This window comes from Serinus canaria, chromosome 3 (assembly GCF_022539315.1).
Source record: "Serinus canaria isolate serCan28SL12 chromosome 3, serCan2020, whole genome shotgun sequence".
Taxonomy (NCBI): Eukaryota; Metazoa; Chordata; class Aves; order Passeriformes; family Fringillidae; genus Serinus; species Serinus canaria.
The window spans coordinates 25,642,333-25,657,317 of record NC_066316.1 but is presented as its reverse complement, the minus strand read 5'-3'; the positions used below and the strand labels follow the sequence as shown (position 1 = coordinate 25,657,317).

Here is a 14,985-nt window from a genome sequence, read left to right as displayed (position 1 = left end):
CTTGAAATAGTTATTTAACAATTTTAAAGGGAACATTTTATTTTAAAAATGAAAATTGTTGTTATTAGTTTCTTTTTGAAATCTGAAAAATGTTTGTTATGTATAGGAACAAACTCCTATTTTTTACCCACGTCAATATACAACATAATTTATCCCATTTTTGTTTGAAATTCACATTATAATCAGTGCATAATATAGTGTCTCCTAGTTTTTAATATTATAAACAATGTAGTTGTATCACATAGGCTTTTTGAAATACATATAGGAAAAAATACAACCAATTATGAACAAAAAGAAAAGCATTACTTCTCTGTATGCCTTGCCAAACATGTTGATAACAGGTCAAAGTTTTTAAAAAGTAAAAATGAGTTAAAACCTAATGTTTCTGAACAGTTTGTCTGTTGATGAAATGCAGAACTTGTGGTGATTTGAGACTGGTATGTTTAGAGTCTGTTGTTTTCCTTGCACTTCAACTTTTCAAATCTTCATCATCTGAAAAAAAAAGCCTAAATTATCTGTGGCTGAAAAATAATGTTCCCCATTTAAAAAAAAAAAAAAAAAAAAAAAAAAGAAGAAGCAGTAAATCTGCCCATTTTTAGATACAATGAACTACCAGTCCTCCTACCACATAGGACTTACCAAAACCAGAGACATGGGTATATCATTGCTTCTAAAAGTAAAGAAAAAGCAATTGAGGGATAAACACACCTCCAACTGTCTTTCAAAGGTGCCAGCAGATATAAACAGGTGATGAATACACACAGGCTGGCAGCTAGAAGACACTCATTTTTCACATTGAGTAAAAAAAGATTTTAGAAGCACCTTCTAATAGAAGCTATGAAGACAAAAGATCTCGGTTTTTTTTTGTTTTTTTTGGTGGTTTTTTTTTTTTTTTTGTGTGTGTGTGTGTGATGCTTGGTAAATTTATAAATGGTTTGAAGACTATGCCTGCCAGCTACCTCATCTAACCAAGACTTCCCCTTTTATTCTATAGTCCTATGTTTAGACCAAATATTTCAACAAATCTCTGCATTTCCAGAAGAAAAGTTAGTACTTCTTAAAAGCAAGTAATCTGCTTCTCAATGGCTTTGATGACAACCAGTTTTCACGTTTTATAATATGCTGTGCCCAATCCTATAAAGCCTTGCACATATTTTTTAGTTAAAAGCAATGGTAAAACTTACTCTTTTTACAAAAAATCTCTCTTCCAGTGGTTTAGCTTAAGAAAATACAGTAATATTCCTCCTAGTTCTGTAACTCATTTATTAAAAACCTGACTAGGTATGTTCCATCCATATTTTCCAACATTATTCTTTCTGCCTTGACATTTCTCTTCAATGTATTATGTATTCTCTATAAGGGCAATGGTAGATCTTTATAAGCTACAACAAACTTTAAATATGACCTAATTAAGCCATGTAGACAAAACACCTAAAGAAAAGAGATGTAAAATACTTATACTAACATTTCATAGGAAAAATAAACAAGAAGATAATTTGTAAAGAAGGAATGAGCACATGCCTTGGGGAAGAATACTTTGTTCTTTATTGACTGATTTTTTTATCCCAAAGGGAATACAATAATTCCCTTTGGGATAAAAAAATCAGTCAATAAAGAACAAAGTATTCTTATATATATATAAGTATTCTTATATAATTAGAGAGACTTATCTTTACTTGAACAGCCTTGCATTTAACTTATTAGGAGAAATCCATTTTGTATAATCTAGGAAATGATACTTCAGACCCACCTGCATTTATAAAATTAAAAATGCCTTTAGTGAAAAATTGGTATTTTGGCCCAATAGCTTTTCCCTAGAACAATATGAAGCCTATAAAAGTATTACTCAGTTTTTTAGTCCTCAAAATGAAGAATTGCTTTCTGAAACTAATATTTTTTGTCACAGATCTCCCCACAAGGGCTAATGCTAAAGGTTAAGTCTCAATGGGCCTCAAATGCTCCTAAGGCTACTTAGAGACCAAGCATGTATTGTATATAAAATTGTATGGTTTGTTATTATTTCCTACATGAAAAAAAAAATCAGATAAAGAATTACTCATCTGGGTTAAATTCAGAAAACTACATCTTTATATTTCCTTTAGATCTCACCTGAATGCTCACCTAGGTCATGACTACTGCAACACAGCTTAGGTTCACCACTGGCAGTTTGCAAGCTGCCACTTTTCAGCACTCACCCATGGTTTTTTTTCTCCTGTCTTCTTCATTTTTAATACCAATTAACAGGGAAAAGGCTACAATTCTTCTCATGAACAAAGCACTGTCAACTATTCATCTGCAAATTTGCCATCTAACCAATTCCTTTTTTTTTGTCACACACATGAAGGAAGTGTAAAAACAATTTGATTCTTTGATGTCAAAGTTGCATCTATGCATGCACACACACGTGCACACACCACAAACAGACACACAGCCACTTCTGCAGATGACCAGCAGTTCTACAATCTGCATGTGCAGAACTGCAATCCTGTTCACTTCTAACTACAGAACTTCTGGCACTGCTCTCCTAGGTAGGCAAAAGTTACTTCTTAATTGCAAGCCTCTTACTTCTCCTTTTTAGCAATTCAGCTCATTCTTTTGAACTGTGCTTAGCACAAAAGCCTTTCCTTAGAACAAAATGAAACCTCCAAAAATTATCAGTCTCTATTTTCTTAGTTTCCAAAATAAATAAAAAAAAAAAAAACAGGCTCAAAATTTCTGTTGCTCTCCTTGATTAGACTACTGAGTTATTTTACGTCTTTCAAGTTCTTTTCAATACTTAAACATGATATCAAGAATTATTTATCTCAAAAGGTTTTCTGGTGGTCATTAAATGAGTGAAAAGTACATATGAAAAAACAATCTTTCACATCTCAGTTGAGTTCATTGTAGTAAAATTCCTGATTTCTTTGGGAAATTATATAACTTAAAAATACAAAACAGAAAAGCCTAGAGAGGGAACTTTTCCAGAATTCGTAGTCTAGGACAGCTGCCAGCAAACATACAGATTTTAAAAGGTTAAATTCAGCAGTGGGATTTGAAGAGGCAGTGTAGTGAAGGACAATTGAATTGCACGTAATGCAGGCTCAGTAACTCTGCTTCTCCCAGTGTCAGTCACAGAACTTTCCTAAGCCTGGTAAAACACTAGGAAATTTCCTCTTTCTGGTAGTCATCTTTCCCAACTCAGATCTTATCCTGATAGTTAAACTGCAGAGACACAATCAAACACAAATTAGATAGATGGCTACTCTTAGCACAGACATTATCAGAGCATTCAAAATCTTGAAAGGAGTGAAGATATTGCAGTGAGAGGGAAGAAGGTACCAAGGCCCCAAGAAAAAAGAAGTCTCACGTAGTGCTAATCATGAAAACGACAAACATACGTCAAGAATATGTTCATCTGCTTTGTTTTGTACTGATCACTGTACTGCAATTGAGCAAATTCTGCTGCCTGTGTCTCCCTGAACTGTGGCTTCTGATTAGAGCTACATGAGCATCCACCTGAAACAGGATGTGCCACAGCCTGAGAGGTGATGGCTTGTGAAACAAAGGTACCACGCATGGCCAACATTTTCAAAAAAGAAAACTTGACTGAAACTGAATTTATTCATGACATTCAAGTGCATAGGACAGTATGGAAACCCATGGTAAAGGAGCAAGAGATTCCAAAAATATGTATAATAAAGACAAGACAACAGGTCTTTAAAGCAGGAAAGTATACTCCCAGGGTAATGAAAACTATATGAACAAAAAGAATTCTCACCATCAAAAACGGGGAACAAAGTCTTGTAGATCCTATAAGTGAAATGCTAAACAAGTATTAGATTGGCTAAGGACCCATTATCACAGTTTCCACAAATTCCATTGACTTCCCCATGATAGGTGGGCTGGATGAGAAGTGAATACCACCAGGAAGGAGATATTAATCCTCTAGCCTCACAGCAAAGGCTGTGCTCTTCATGCCATTACCAAGCCACGCCTCTACAAGAATAACTACTTTATTGCTTCCTGAGCTCTCTTTTTTTCCATTTTCAACCTCCTTAGAAAGAATGTCATTTTAAGATGTACAAAAACTACAAAACAAAAAAAAGCTCCACCATTTTAAAAAGGCATAGCATTAACTTAATAATAGACAAGGGATAATAATGAAACTATAAGAAACGTGTGTGGGTATTAAAAAGGTGCAAAACAAAACTACTACTCTATTCATATAAACTTTTATTCTCCTTAACTCTCCCTGCTTTCTCCTATTTGTACCTTCCTAACTTCATCCGAATTATTCCTCACAATGAGATGAATTTTTAAGGACAACTAAATACTGAAAAATAAGCTTCATCTGAATAATTTTTGTTCAACTGTATTCTACTCCCCTTTACCCTTCATAATCTTTTGATTGCAAATGGAAATGCTCATTGTTCTTTTTTACAATTTTTATATTGGCAATCACTTTGTAAGTCCAATGAGTTACTGACTTTTCCTCCAAAAACATTAAACATGAAATTACCATGCCAGAGATAACAAAACAGACTGCATCTGCTTCATTTTCAAATGTCAAATGACATGCCATAAATAGGACTGTGAAAGGAATAAAAATACAGTGGGACATGGATTTAGCTGTTGGTTTGCAAGACAAAGTCCAAAATGCTTTATGCTTTGGAATATACTGAAAATAGTACTTAGCCTAAAAATTGATTATCATTCAATTTTCATAATCTGTTCAGAAAGCATAAATAATATTACATTTGTGATGTACACACTCATTGCTAGCTGAGCATGTATACATAGAATATCCAAGTGGAAGGTTAAAACAACATATACATGAAAAGAATTCTCTCTCATCATCATTTATATTTGTTGAAAACCACTTAAAGCATAACATAATGACCCTCAACACTGCAGGAAACAAACTTGGAGACATTCATATAAAGCCCATAATACAGCATTTGGATTAGTGCCATATTCAGTCCTTATGGGGTCTGATGAAATTCAGTGGAGTCTGCCCAAGTGGGAATTTAACACAACTATGTAGTTCCTCTACTAAAAAGATTTTTTAGTGGTAGGAAGAACATCAACTTTATACCTTACATTGCATGCATATTCTAGGTGAAAAATGCACTTACTGGGAAAAGAATGAAAGTCACCAACTTTTCCTGTGACTTGAAATGCCAGCTGGAAGCTAAACTTGCAGTAGAAACATGTAATTTTTTACTCAACAAAGGGTTTTTTTGTAAACTCTTCACATACCTAAGACTCGAGCTGCATTAAAATACAGGTTTCTGCTTCAAGCTGTTTCACAGCCATCCTAAATTTGGCTTACTAGGATACTTTCTAACATCATTCCTTAAATTCCTGTAAAGACCTCTCCCACTTACAGCAGCAGCTTCTGCTTCAAACTTCAACAAGGTTTCTTTCTTTGCACATTAGATTTATAAATATAGACTTTACTTGGCCAAATGAAAAAATACTAAAAACAAACAACATGGAATGGAAATGAGTTTTCTGAAAACCTTGTATACTCCCTTGCTTCTCTCTCTTTTCCTCAAGTTCAGTAAAAAATTAAATCCCTAGTAGCTGTACTGCTGCAACACATTTACAATGCAAATTTCTCAAACTCCTCAGCTGAGTTTCAAGGATCACTACTTCCTAAATTTACAGAACACAGTCAATAGTTTGTTTTTCTGAACCACAACACTTCTGTTAGAATAATATACTCAATACTTTTCAAGTTAATTCTTCATTTATTTGCAGGGGGGCTATTAAATAAAATAACTTTGCAAAGGTATTTTATTTCTAGTGTATAAGAAAAGTATTTCTTATACACTAGAATAAGAAATGCTCTAGCTTACAGTCTAAATATGAGTTTAGGACTGAGCATTTAGGCGTCCAGATTGGAAGATTTGATCACTGACTATTCAGTTAATCCAGCCTGAATACATTTATGGGCTCACACAGGTCATACACAACTATTGGAAATGGCTAGATTCAAGACATCCCTTATTTAAATTTGATTCTAGACTAAATTATACAACAAGTATAAGAGGAAGAACCCAATGGCAGTTTCTGTCAAGTCATACACCTGAGGTGACAGGATGTTAACTCCTTTCCTTGATACTGTCTTGCAGAGATACCTCTCAAACACAGCCAGAGGAGGAAAGCTAGAGAATTACCACCAATCCATTTCTCTTACCTTCCTGTACAGACTCTCTGTTTTTGTCACAGTATCATCCTTACTCTGTTTTCTACAATTACACAGTATAATACCCATGGGGTTTTACATCTGTCACACCACACTGCTATGATTTTGTTGCTGCTTTGAAGTGGATCACTGTCTGCTGCTATTGTTCAGTGTTTCAGTACACATTTCATGGAGTAGAGATGATTGTAAACAAAACCACAAATAAAGGCCTGTGCTCATCAAAGTAAGGGTGAGAATTATTTCTGACACATTTGCCAATGTGTTTCATTCTATAACAAGTAACAAATCCAGAAAGTACCTATAAAGCTTGATATCAGCTGCATTATTATTTTGTCATTAGTCTCAGGATGACTGTCAACTACTGACCAATTGGGTCTTCATTACTCCCTTTACTATTTCCCAAATACATTTTTGACTAACAATCCCACGCAGTTCAATTTCAAACTAGTGGGAGGGTATCTTTTTTTTAACTTATACTGAGAGCTGTTGGTATAATTTCAAAAATTAAAACATGTGAAAAAATAACCATTGAGTTACTGGCAAATGAAACCAACTCAGAAATACAAGCAAAGATTTTACTGCCCATTTGTAAAATGGTTGCTTTTGAATTGTGCCAAATGTCTAAATTTGCAGATGATTATGATCAAATTTTATTAAGCTCTGACCAGACTTTGATACATGTCCCAACTGAATTCCAGTTTATGAGTGAAAGATTCATATTAAAAAGTCAAAGTGGCACAGTAAGGAGAAAGATTATTTTTCATTAAGTCTGTTAATGCTCTGCTCTGGAGAGTATTATGTCGAATTTTCCCAGCTGAATACTTGTTGGACCTGTGGTCTTCAACAGAAAATGTTTCTCTCATGTAACTCCTGTAATCACTTTGCTTTTTCTAAAATTTCTGAGAAAGGTAAGGCAAACTGAAACAAGAGGGCAGTTATGTAAGTTCTGAAGTTTTTTTATCTATTTTGGGGTCATCTTTCTCACAGATGAGAGTGGAATTTGCCTTTGAATACTTTATTTTGAGCACAGTGCTGAAGACTTGTGGTTTTATCCATCTTATTCTGTTTGTTTGGGGGTTTTTGTGTTGATATCTGAAATTATATGATTATGCATACATTGCTGTTAATTTAAGAGGGTATTTCTAGCAGTTAAGCCTATAAATACAAACTGTAAATGAACAAATGAAAAGTCAAATAGCAAGCATTCAAATTTCTAAAATCTTTCTTAAAACTTGTATAGTTTTGTGAAGTTCTGTTCGTGAATCTTAACTTTTTGGTTGCCAAAACTGCAGTCAGCAGCAGCTGCATAAAACTTGGTAGCAATGGCTGCTAGAAGGTTGCAAGGAAAGTCATGTCCAGCGTTTAGCCACTTTCCATCCCAAAATGCAGTGATGCCGATGGGGCAAAGAGACAGAACAGATACCCCTGACCTGACAGCTCTGACTGTGTGAGCATCCCATCATCTGCTGAGTGTTACAGCAGCCAGGCTTGTACTCTTGGATGGATATTCTCCCCCAAGACTGATGATAATAACTTGCTCATCTCTGAGCTTTGCTAACTACAATAAAAGGCACAGGTAGTTTTCCTTTTTAAATTTTTTTTTAATTCTTTAATGAAATTTCAAAGGATGACTTTTGCACAGTTTGTTATTCTTCCCAAACCTAATATTCTGCAATACCTCTTCAATAAGAGTTTGTCATACAGAAAAATTACAGGATTAGGAAAAAATTAAGAGTTTTCAACCACAATGTTTTCTAACAGCAATATTTTTAGTTATACTGAAGCAGAACTTTTGGAGTACTAACTGTAAGAATACAATTTCAGTGGAATTTGCTATTATGAAAAAAGTTTTTTATTAGAAGTTGTTTTATACTGCTGCAAATTTTCATGCCTACTTAAGGAAAATAAGTCTAATGCAGAAAATACTAAATTTCTTTATTCCATTTATTTTTTTCCATCTCCAACTGAGGATGGTGCTTCCATAGAACAAATAAGGCCATGAATATATAAAATGAATAGTATTAAATTGCCAAATTTTATTCAGTCAAGACCTGGATGACATAGTTGAACCAACTATTGATGTGTAAGTCTGATGTTTGCAGTAAGTAACTTAGTAGAAAATGTAACAGCAAAATTAGGGTGCATGTGGATAAATGTTATAGGCAAAGAAAGAGATAAAGTGGCCCTTGGAAAGAGAGGTGTTTGCTTACAAAGCTAATGAAGTCTGAAGGGATCACCAAGGCTGAAGTTAAGGAGGGTCTGGTTATTAGAACTATTTGAATTTTGCAAGGTGTTTCAAGGAAGTAAAAAGCCATGGGGTAGGAGGGAATGTCCCTCCATGAATTACAAAAAGGGCTGAATAAAAATAGGACATCATTGGTTACTTCCTACAGTGACCAGCAGTTATCAGGGGAGATCTGCAGAGATCCCTTGAGGGCTCATTGCTGCTCAAGAGAGACATTTGGTAATGGACACTGAGCAATGAAGTGGCAAAGTTTTTGGTGGTATTTTGTTATTCAGGATAAGAGAAGCTTTCTGACAAGCAAGATTTAGTGGACAGTCAATAAAATAATAGATGACATATAGGGATATAGAGGACTTTGAGCAAGATCCTGGAATTAAGACAGGTATCTCCATGGAAACATTCTCAATTGTTATTTTTAATTTAGCTGTCAAGGAAAACAATGTTAAGCATTATTAGGAAAGGACTGGAATACATCTGGAACTTTGTACATCATCCAGAGTTCTTTGTAAATCCAAAAATATCTGCTTCTTCCTGCTTTAATACTATTTAGCTCTTGCCCCCACCAAAACATAGTAAAGTGGGAATGATTCACAGAGGACTAAATGTGGAGATCAAATGTATTTATGGCTTCAAAGGGAGAATGGAAAATCCACAAAGAAGAACAATTAACTTACATGTGAAAAATAAAAGTATTTTCATTTACATACTATCAGGTTATCTGAATTTTACTTTTCTTTAGGGGGAGCATTTGATGGAAAATTTAGCTCATAGAAGAGTTTCTAAAATAAAACATTTAAATTAGAAATTCAATTAAGTGAGTCTTAATGATGGCATAGTTCCAATAAATCTCTAAGATCTTTTGTCTCTTGTACTCTTTTAATTGCCTTGTTCTGTCAAAATATTACCAGGTAAATAAAATGGTGGGGGGTTTATATTTCAGATATGGGCTCAATTAAAAATGACTCTTGGGATACACATATTTGAATATGCCAAGTGAAATGTTTTCCACTGAAAAATAAAATAAATATTTAAACATTCAAATTAAATGCTACAATACTTTTGACTTTCTGGATACAGACACTCAGATGATGAGCCATAGCTGCAGATGATACATTAAAGAATACTGGGGAAAATAATACTTCTGGATTTTCTCTGTGATGATTTCTGTGTCTTAAATCACATCTCAAATGCTTAATAAATGTGTTAAATATTATTCAGTGTTGTAGAAGTGATTACTGGATACATATTTTTTTCTACAGGAGAGTTGCCAGTGTGCTCTTACTTGAAAATGAACATTTCTTACTGGCAATTCTGATGTGTAAAATTCTTTCACAGCATTAAAACATACATGGTTTCCATATATTTTGTTGTAAAAAGATATTTTTTCCCTTCTGAAAAAAACTCAGTACTTGTAATTCCAAACCATGACTTGTGATCGACCCCCATAATAAAATAAAATAATTTATACATCATTAAAATTCATCCCATGAGACCTACCTTTTCTGCTAACAGTTCTCTGATCTTGCTTGCCTGGAGACGAAATTTCATTAACTGTGACTCCAAAGTTAAACATCTTTCCTTCCAGTTTACAGTACCTTCTGGCTCTGAAAGTTCAGCCATATTTATGCTGGAAAAAGAAAGGGAAAAAAATCCCCATGTCAAATTCAGTCTGTATTTTATGTCTGACTTTATTTTAATATGCATACTAACCTATTTTATATAAATGTCAAGAATGCCCCCAAATTTTACACAAGTACGGTTTCATAAAACATGGTAAAAATATGTTAGTCTTCTGAAGCCCTTATCATAACTATGAAGTTCTGAAATCTGTGTTGATAATATTTAGGTTTATTGTATTTTAATTTATTCAGTTATCCTATGGCTGCAATTATTTTTCCTTGATAAGCAGAGACACATCTCACATTTTAATCTTCAGTTACTGCATTTATCCTTTCTTAGGAGAGTCTTGCAGGGAACTGAGCTTTTGCTTAGCAAATGTTGTATAGATGTAACTGCCTGTGAGTTAGTAGCACATTTGGTTTTATGCAAGTTAAATGTTTGGCAGACCACTCTTTTAAAAGTCCTTTAAAATTTTGCTTAATCAAATTGCCTTTAAAATTCAATATCCTGAACAAGATGGAAGTTTCTGATTCCAAATAAGAAGGTGGGTGAGCAAATGGTCACTAATGGACCCCCCATGTGAAAAACAATCTTTTTGCATTAGCTGTTGCAGATCTCAGGACATCCTGGTTCAGGCATGTTTCAGTCTCCACTCTGTGCTTTTAACCACATTTAACTACTCATGCCTTCTGGAAATTAGTCTCAGTGGCCTTCTGGACCAGCATTTCTGGAAAAATTATTCAGAATGAGAGCTGGCTCATCATGGTTTGAGTCTGAGAAGCCAAGAAAATCATCTGTGTGTAAGCAGAAGGACTGGGCTCTGTTGTATTCCAAGTATTTGTAGACAGTTTAATAAAGTAAGTGGATGGCTGAATGTAACCATTCAGTCCAAAATTCCCTTGCTAAGTAAAGGCCTGGCCTTTGCAGGGTTCTGGACACTTAGGTTTGGCTTTGAAAATAAAGCCTGAATAACTCCTAAGTATCCAATTTATCTTAAAAATAATAAACATGTAAAAAAAAACATTCAGTGGAAGGCCACTGGAATATCACAACAAAGAAAAAACTACAAGTCATAATGTTCTATTGCATGTTTGTCACCTCAAGAGTGGGACATGGGTGAGGAAAGACAAGTGGCCACTGTTTTCAGGGTTATGAAGGAGGCTGATACAGGAAGATTAAGGCTAATACAGGTCTCCACACTGCAAGTCCTGACACAGTTAGCATGGATGAGTAAGTGACTCCACAGAGAGCCCCCCTCCCATGACTATCCCAGGCCTCCAGAAGCCCAGCTTCAAGCACTTCCCTTCCTCCCTGCATTGGAAGAGGCAGCCCACCTGAAACCCCTCAGCTGGAGACCAAACACCTATGAATTTATCTTCTCTGTTGTTTTTGACAACAGGAAGAAAAAAGAAAAAGCACCACGAGACAGATCAAAGTCATGAGCTAGATTCCAAAAAGTCCTTCACTTTTCTTTGCTACAGTAATATTTTCTATTTCGCTTCTAAATTCCCATGTCTCACGTGACTCTCAAATTTATTTTAACTAAACAGGTGAAAAACCCTGGCTCAAAACCTTCTTTCCTTTCTCATACCCTAAGTTCCTTGTTTCTTTCATTCCATACCTTAATTTAGAAGGAAAACTAGGAAAGAAAAAGCGAGGTTTGTAACTTTTTGCTACAATCACTTGTTTGAAGGCAACTGCTCCGTATTTTGCTCTTTCTTCCTTTGGTCCTGCAGGCTGGGATTCAAGCTGCTAAGCCAGAGGTTACAACTATCCTTTTTCAGCAGTCTCCCACTCAGGAATCCCCATGGAATCACTAGGATGTAAGTACATTATTAAAATAGTTTCCTAAGCTCATCCTACAACACCCACATTCTAAACACAAGCATTTCAACTGCAGTCCTCCTTGGTGGCCAAGACACCTCTGGAGTTTTTTGCCATTCTCCTTTTAAGCTTAGCAGAAAAGTCCCTGGACTGTCAGGGAAGCAAGCTGCTCACTGTTGTCCTGTCCCTAATCCATGATCATCTCTGCTTATCCAGAATCCCCCTGTTCAAGGTGGGAAGGTGGCACTGCCAAGCAGCAGTTTTGGAGGGGAGAAGTCGTTTCAGCTGCAGATTTATCTGAATTCTGGTCTCCTAAGTCATAAGGAGTGGCAACATGTTATTAGACTATTTAGGATATTTTGGGTTTTTCACTTTTAACTAATTGCAGGTACCTAAAACAGAAATGGACGAGGCCAACCTCTGGCCAACGTGGGGTATTTCAGTGCTTGTGGCAGTGAAAATACAAACGGGTCAAGTAATGAAAGAAGTTTTGCTTTTTGATAGGGTGCAATATTACAGGGTGGAGTTAAAAATGTTTTCCTTTCAACAGACAAAACATTTCAGTAGATGGATTTCTGGCAGTGAACAGTGTGTCCAGCCAAGCAGTTTCCCAATGTCCAAACTCATTAATATTCCACTCCATAAACATTATGGATAAAAAGATTGAAAATTACTCTTGTTACTGCAGGATCTTTGCTAGAGATTTTAATATTTTACTTTGTATTTTCCAACAAGCCAATGGGTTTTGGAAATATTTACAGGCACATAACACACTGTTTACACTTACAGAGTGAATGATCTTACTTAGAATCAATGACTTCCTGTTTCTTGTCTGATTCCCCAAGGGAGGATAAAAATGAGTTCATCTTCTCTTGGCTTAACAGAGTACTCTGATTCAGCACTCAGACCTACACAGAGCCCGCCCCTTCTTCCTGCTCCAGTTCCCACTGCAAAGCCCTCCGCTTCTCCTGAGCCTTAAAAAGTTAAATCTTTTGAGAAGTAAACTAAAAAAGTGCTCATTAAAGACTTAAGTTCTAATTATGCCATCAAAAATTAATTGAGACAAGTTTGACAAGTCTGGAAAGATTAAATTTGTCTTTTTCAATTTTTAAGTTTATAAACCTCTTTCCAGGCTTCAAGAAGTCAGAATGTCACATTCTCCCCAAAGGGATTGATATAATTTCCTTTTCTTTGCTGTCTGCTTGGAAATTATCAAAATACATTTCAGGGGGGAGGGAACCATGTTCTACCTTTTTGAAGTGTGTTAAAAAAAATTACATATTCCTTATCACATTGTCAGTGTTTTTTCCTCTGTTTTTAACAAAATGCAGTGTTTAACTAAATGCGTCATATTCTGTCTGCATGTTCTGGATGTCCTTCTCTGCTGGAGAAAGTTTGGAAAGTTCTTCTGTTTCAAGGCATGGGTTTGTGCAGTACATAATGGAGTCCCTTCACCATCCTGAAATATTTACTGGCCCAAATGAATTTGGACCATACCTCTTGAATTTCAAGTCCATTTCTTCCATCTTTTCACCCAAACTCAGCACTTACAAATATTTTTGGTGCCATAAAGATTGGACTGGAGAAGGGAAATGATGAGACACAAAGTGGACCTGTGTAGGAATCAAGGAAGTCATTCTCAGGTTTGTCGCTGGCCAAGGCCCTTACTCACCTCCAAACACTGGTAACTTTATTTTCCATTTGACTCATTTTGCATAATTCTATGCTCAAACAAACTGTTGCCTACGCTATTTAAAACTTCCTTCAAAGTCTGATGTAGGAATGCTTTTTCTGCTGCTTCCTAGGTATTGATGAGGTTGTTCCCGTGAAGTGACGCAGCCAGTCAGAGCTTGCCCGCTCCAGCCCCGGGCACAGACTCCCACAAACCCCGATTTCAGGGGCCAGGCTGCCCCCTCCCTGCTCGGCTGCCCAGTGTCAAATGCGTGCACCAAACAAGAATAAGGCACGCAAAATCATTTAATGTCCTTTTCCCGATGACAGCAATTTTTAAGTCGCAGTGTGACACCACACTACGTTCCCAGTTTAATTTCTTGAAATTCTGAAAGCTAGCCGTGTAGGTATCGCCAAAGTATCATGATTTTGCACGTTTGTTTGGGAGTTGTGTTCTCCTCTCTCTTCTATATTCGGGAGGACGATAGGGATGCGGCAGTGGCACCGCCAACGGGACGAGAGGAGCCTGGACCTCACGGGACCTCAGGCACGCCAGTTCCCAGCGGCGGGGACATCGCCTGGGGACAGCCCGAAGTCCTGCCGTGACCCGACACCCCGCGGCGATGTGACCCAGCATCACCCTCCGCCACCCACCACCCGCCGCCCGCCGGTGTCACCCGGGGGCCACCGCGCCCCGCCGCCGGGACGGACACGCCGCCGGGAAGGGCCGGGGGCCGGCCCGGGCGCGGCCCCGCTCGCGAAGGGAGGGAAGGGGGCAAGGAAAGGGAGGTCAGACCTGGCCGGCCGTGGCTCGCCGCGCCGGGCGCCGTCCGTGCTGTGGGCGCTGCCCGCGCCCCTCGGCGCCCGCCCCACCATCGCCGGGCGAGCGGCGCGGCCGCCTGAGCGACGGCCCGGGCGGCCACTGAGCAGCGGGGCCGCCCCCGGCGGGGGCCCGGGCGGGGCTTGCGCGGCTCTGCGGCCCCGACCGCCGGCGGGAGGAGCGGCCCGGAGCCGGGGCCCTGCCCGGGCTGGCGCTGCCGGCGGGATGCGCTCCCGGGGCCGCCGCCGCCCCCGCGTGTTCCGGCCCCGACGGCGTCCCGGGGAGCGGGCGGGACGGAGGGCGATGGAACCCGGCTGGAGGCTGGAGGGCTTCGAGGGCAAGGCTGGCGTAGGGGTCCCAGCAAGAGACGGACTGCCCATACCCATTTCCCATCGCCGTTTTTAAAGTTCCTTTGTGAATTAGGAATTTTTCCTCTTATTTTCGGAGACGGTGTTGGGAAGAAGCATTCCGCTTGCTCTGCAGCTCCTCGGCTCCAGCATTGGAGCTCACTGTAATTGAAAGTACACGTCTTGCGGAAGGTCATTTGTTAAGTACATACCGGAGGGTTGGAACCGTGAGGTCCCTGGGGCAGTGCTGGGGATATTACGGTCT

At 38.1% G+C, this 14,985-nt stretch overlaps 1 protein-coding gene across 1 annotated transcript in view; it reads right to left on the bottom strand.

Annotated features, from left to right (window-relative positions):
• The window catches only part of PLEKHH2 (pleckstrin homology, MyTH4 and FERM domain containing H2), a 54,129-nt gene extending 39,700 nt beyond the window's left edge, over positions 1–14,429 (bottom strand). The window contains exons 1-2 of the mRNA XM_030236018.2: positions 14,350–14,429; positions 9,936–10,065 (exon numbers count right to left, since the gene is read on the bottom strand). Of these exons, the coding sequence (XP_030091878.2) occupies positions 9,936–10,065; positions 14,350–14,429 (210 nt within the window). The remainder of the gene's footprint in view (positions 1–9,935; positions 10,066–14,349) is intronic.
• Between the last annotated feature and the right edge of the window lie 556 nt (positions 14,430–14,985).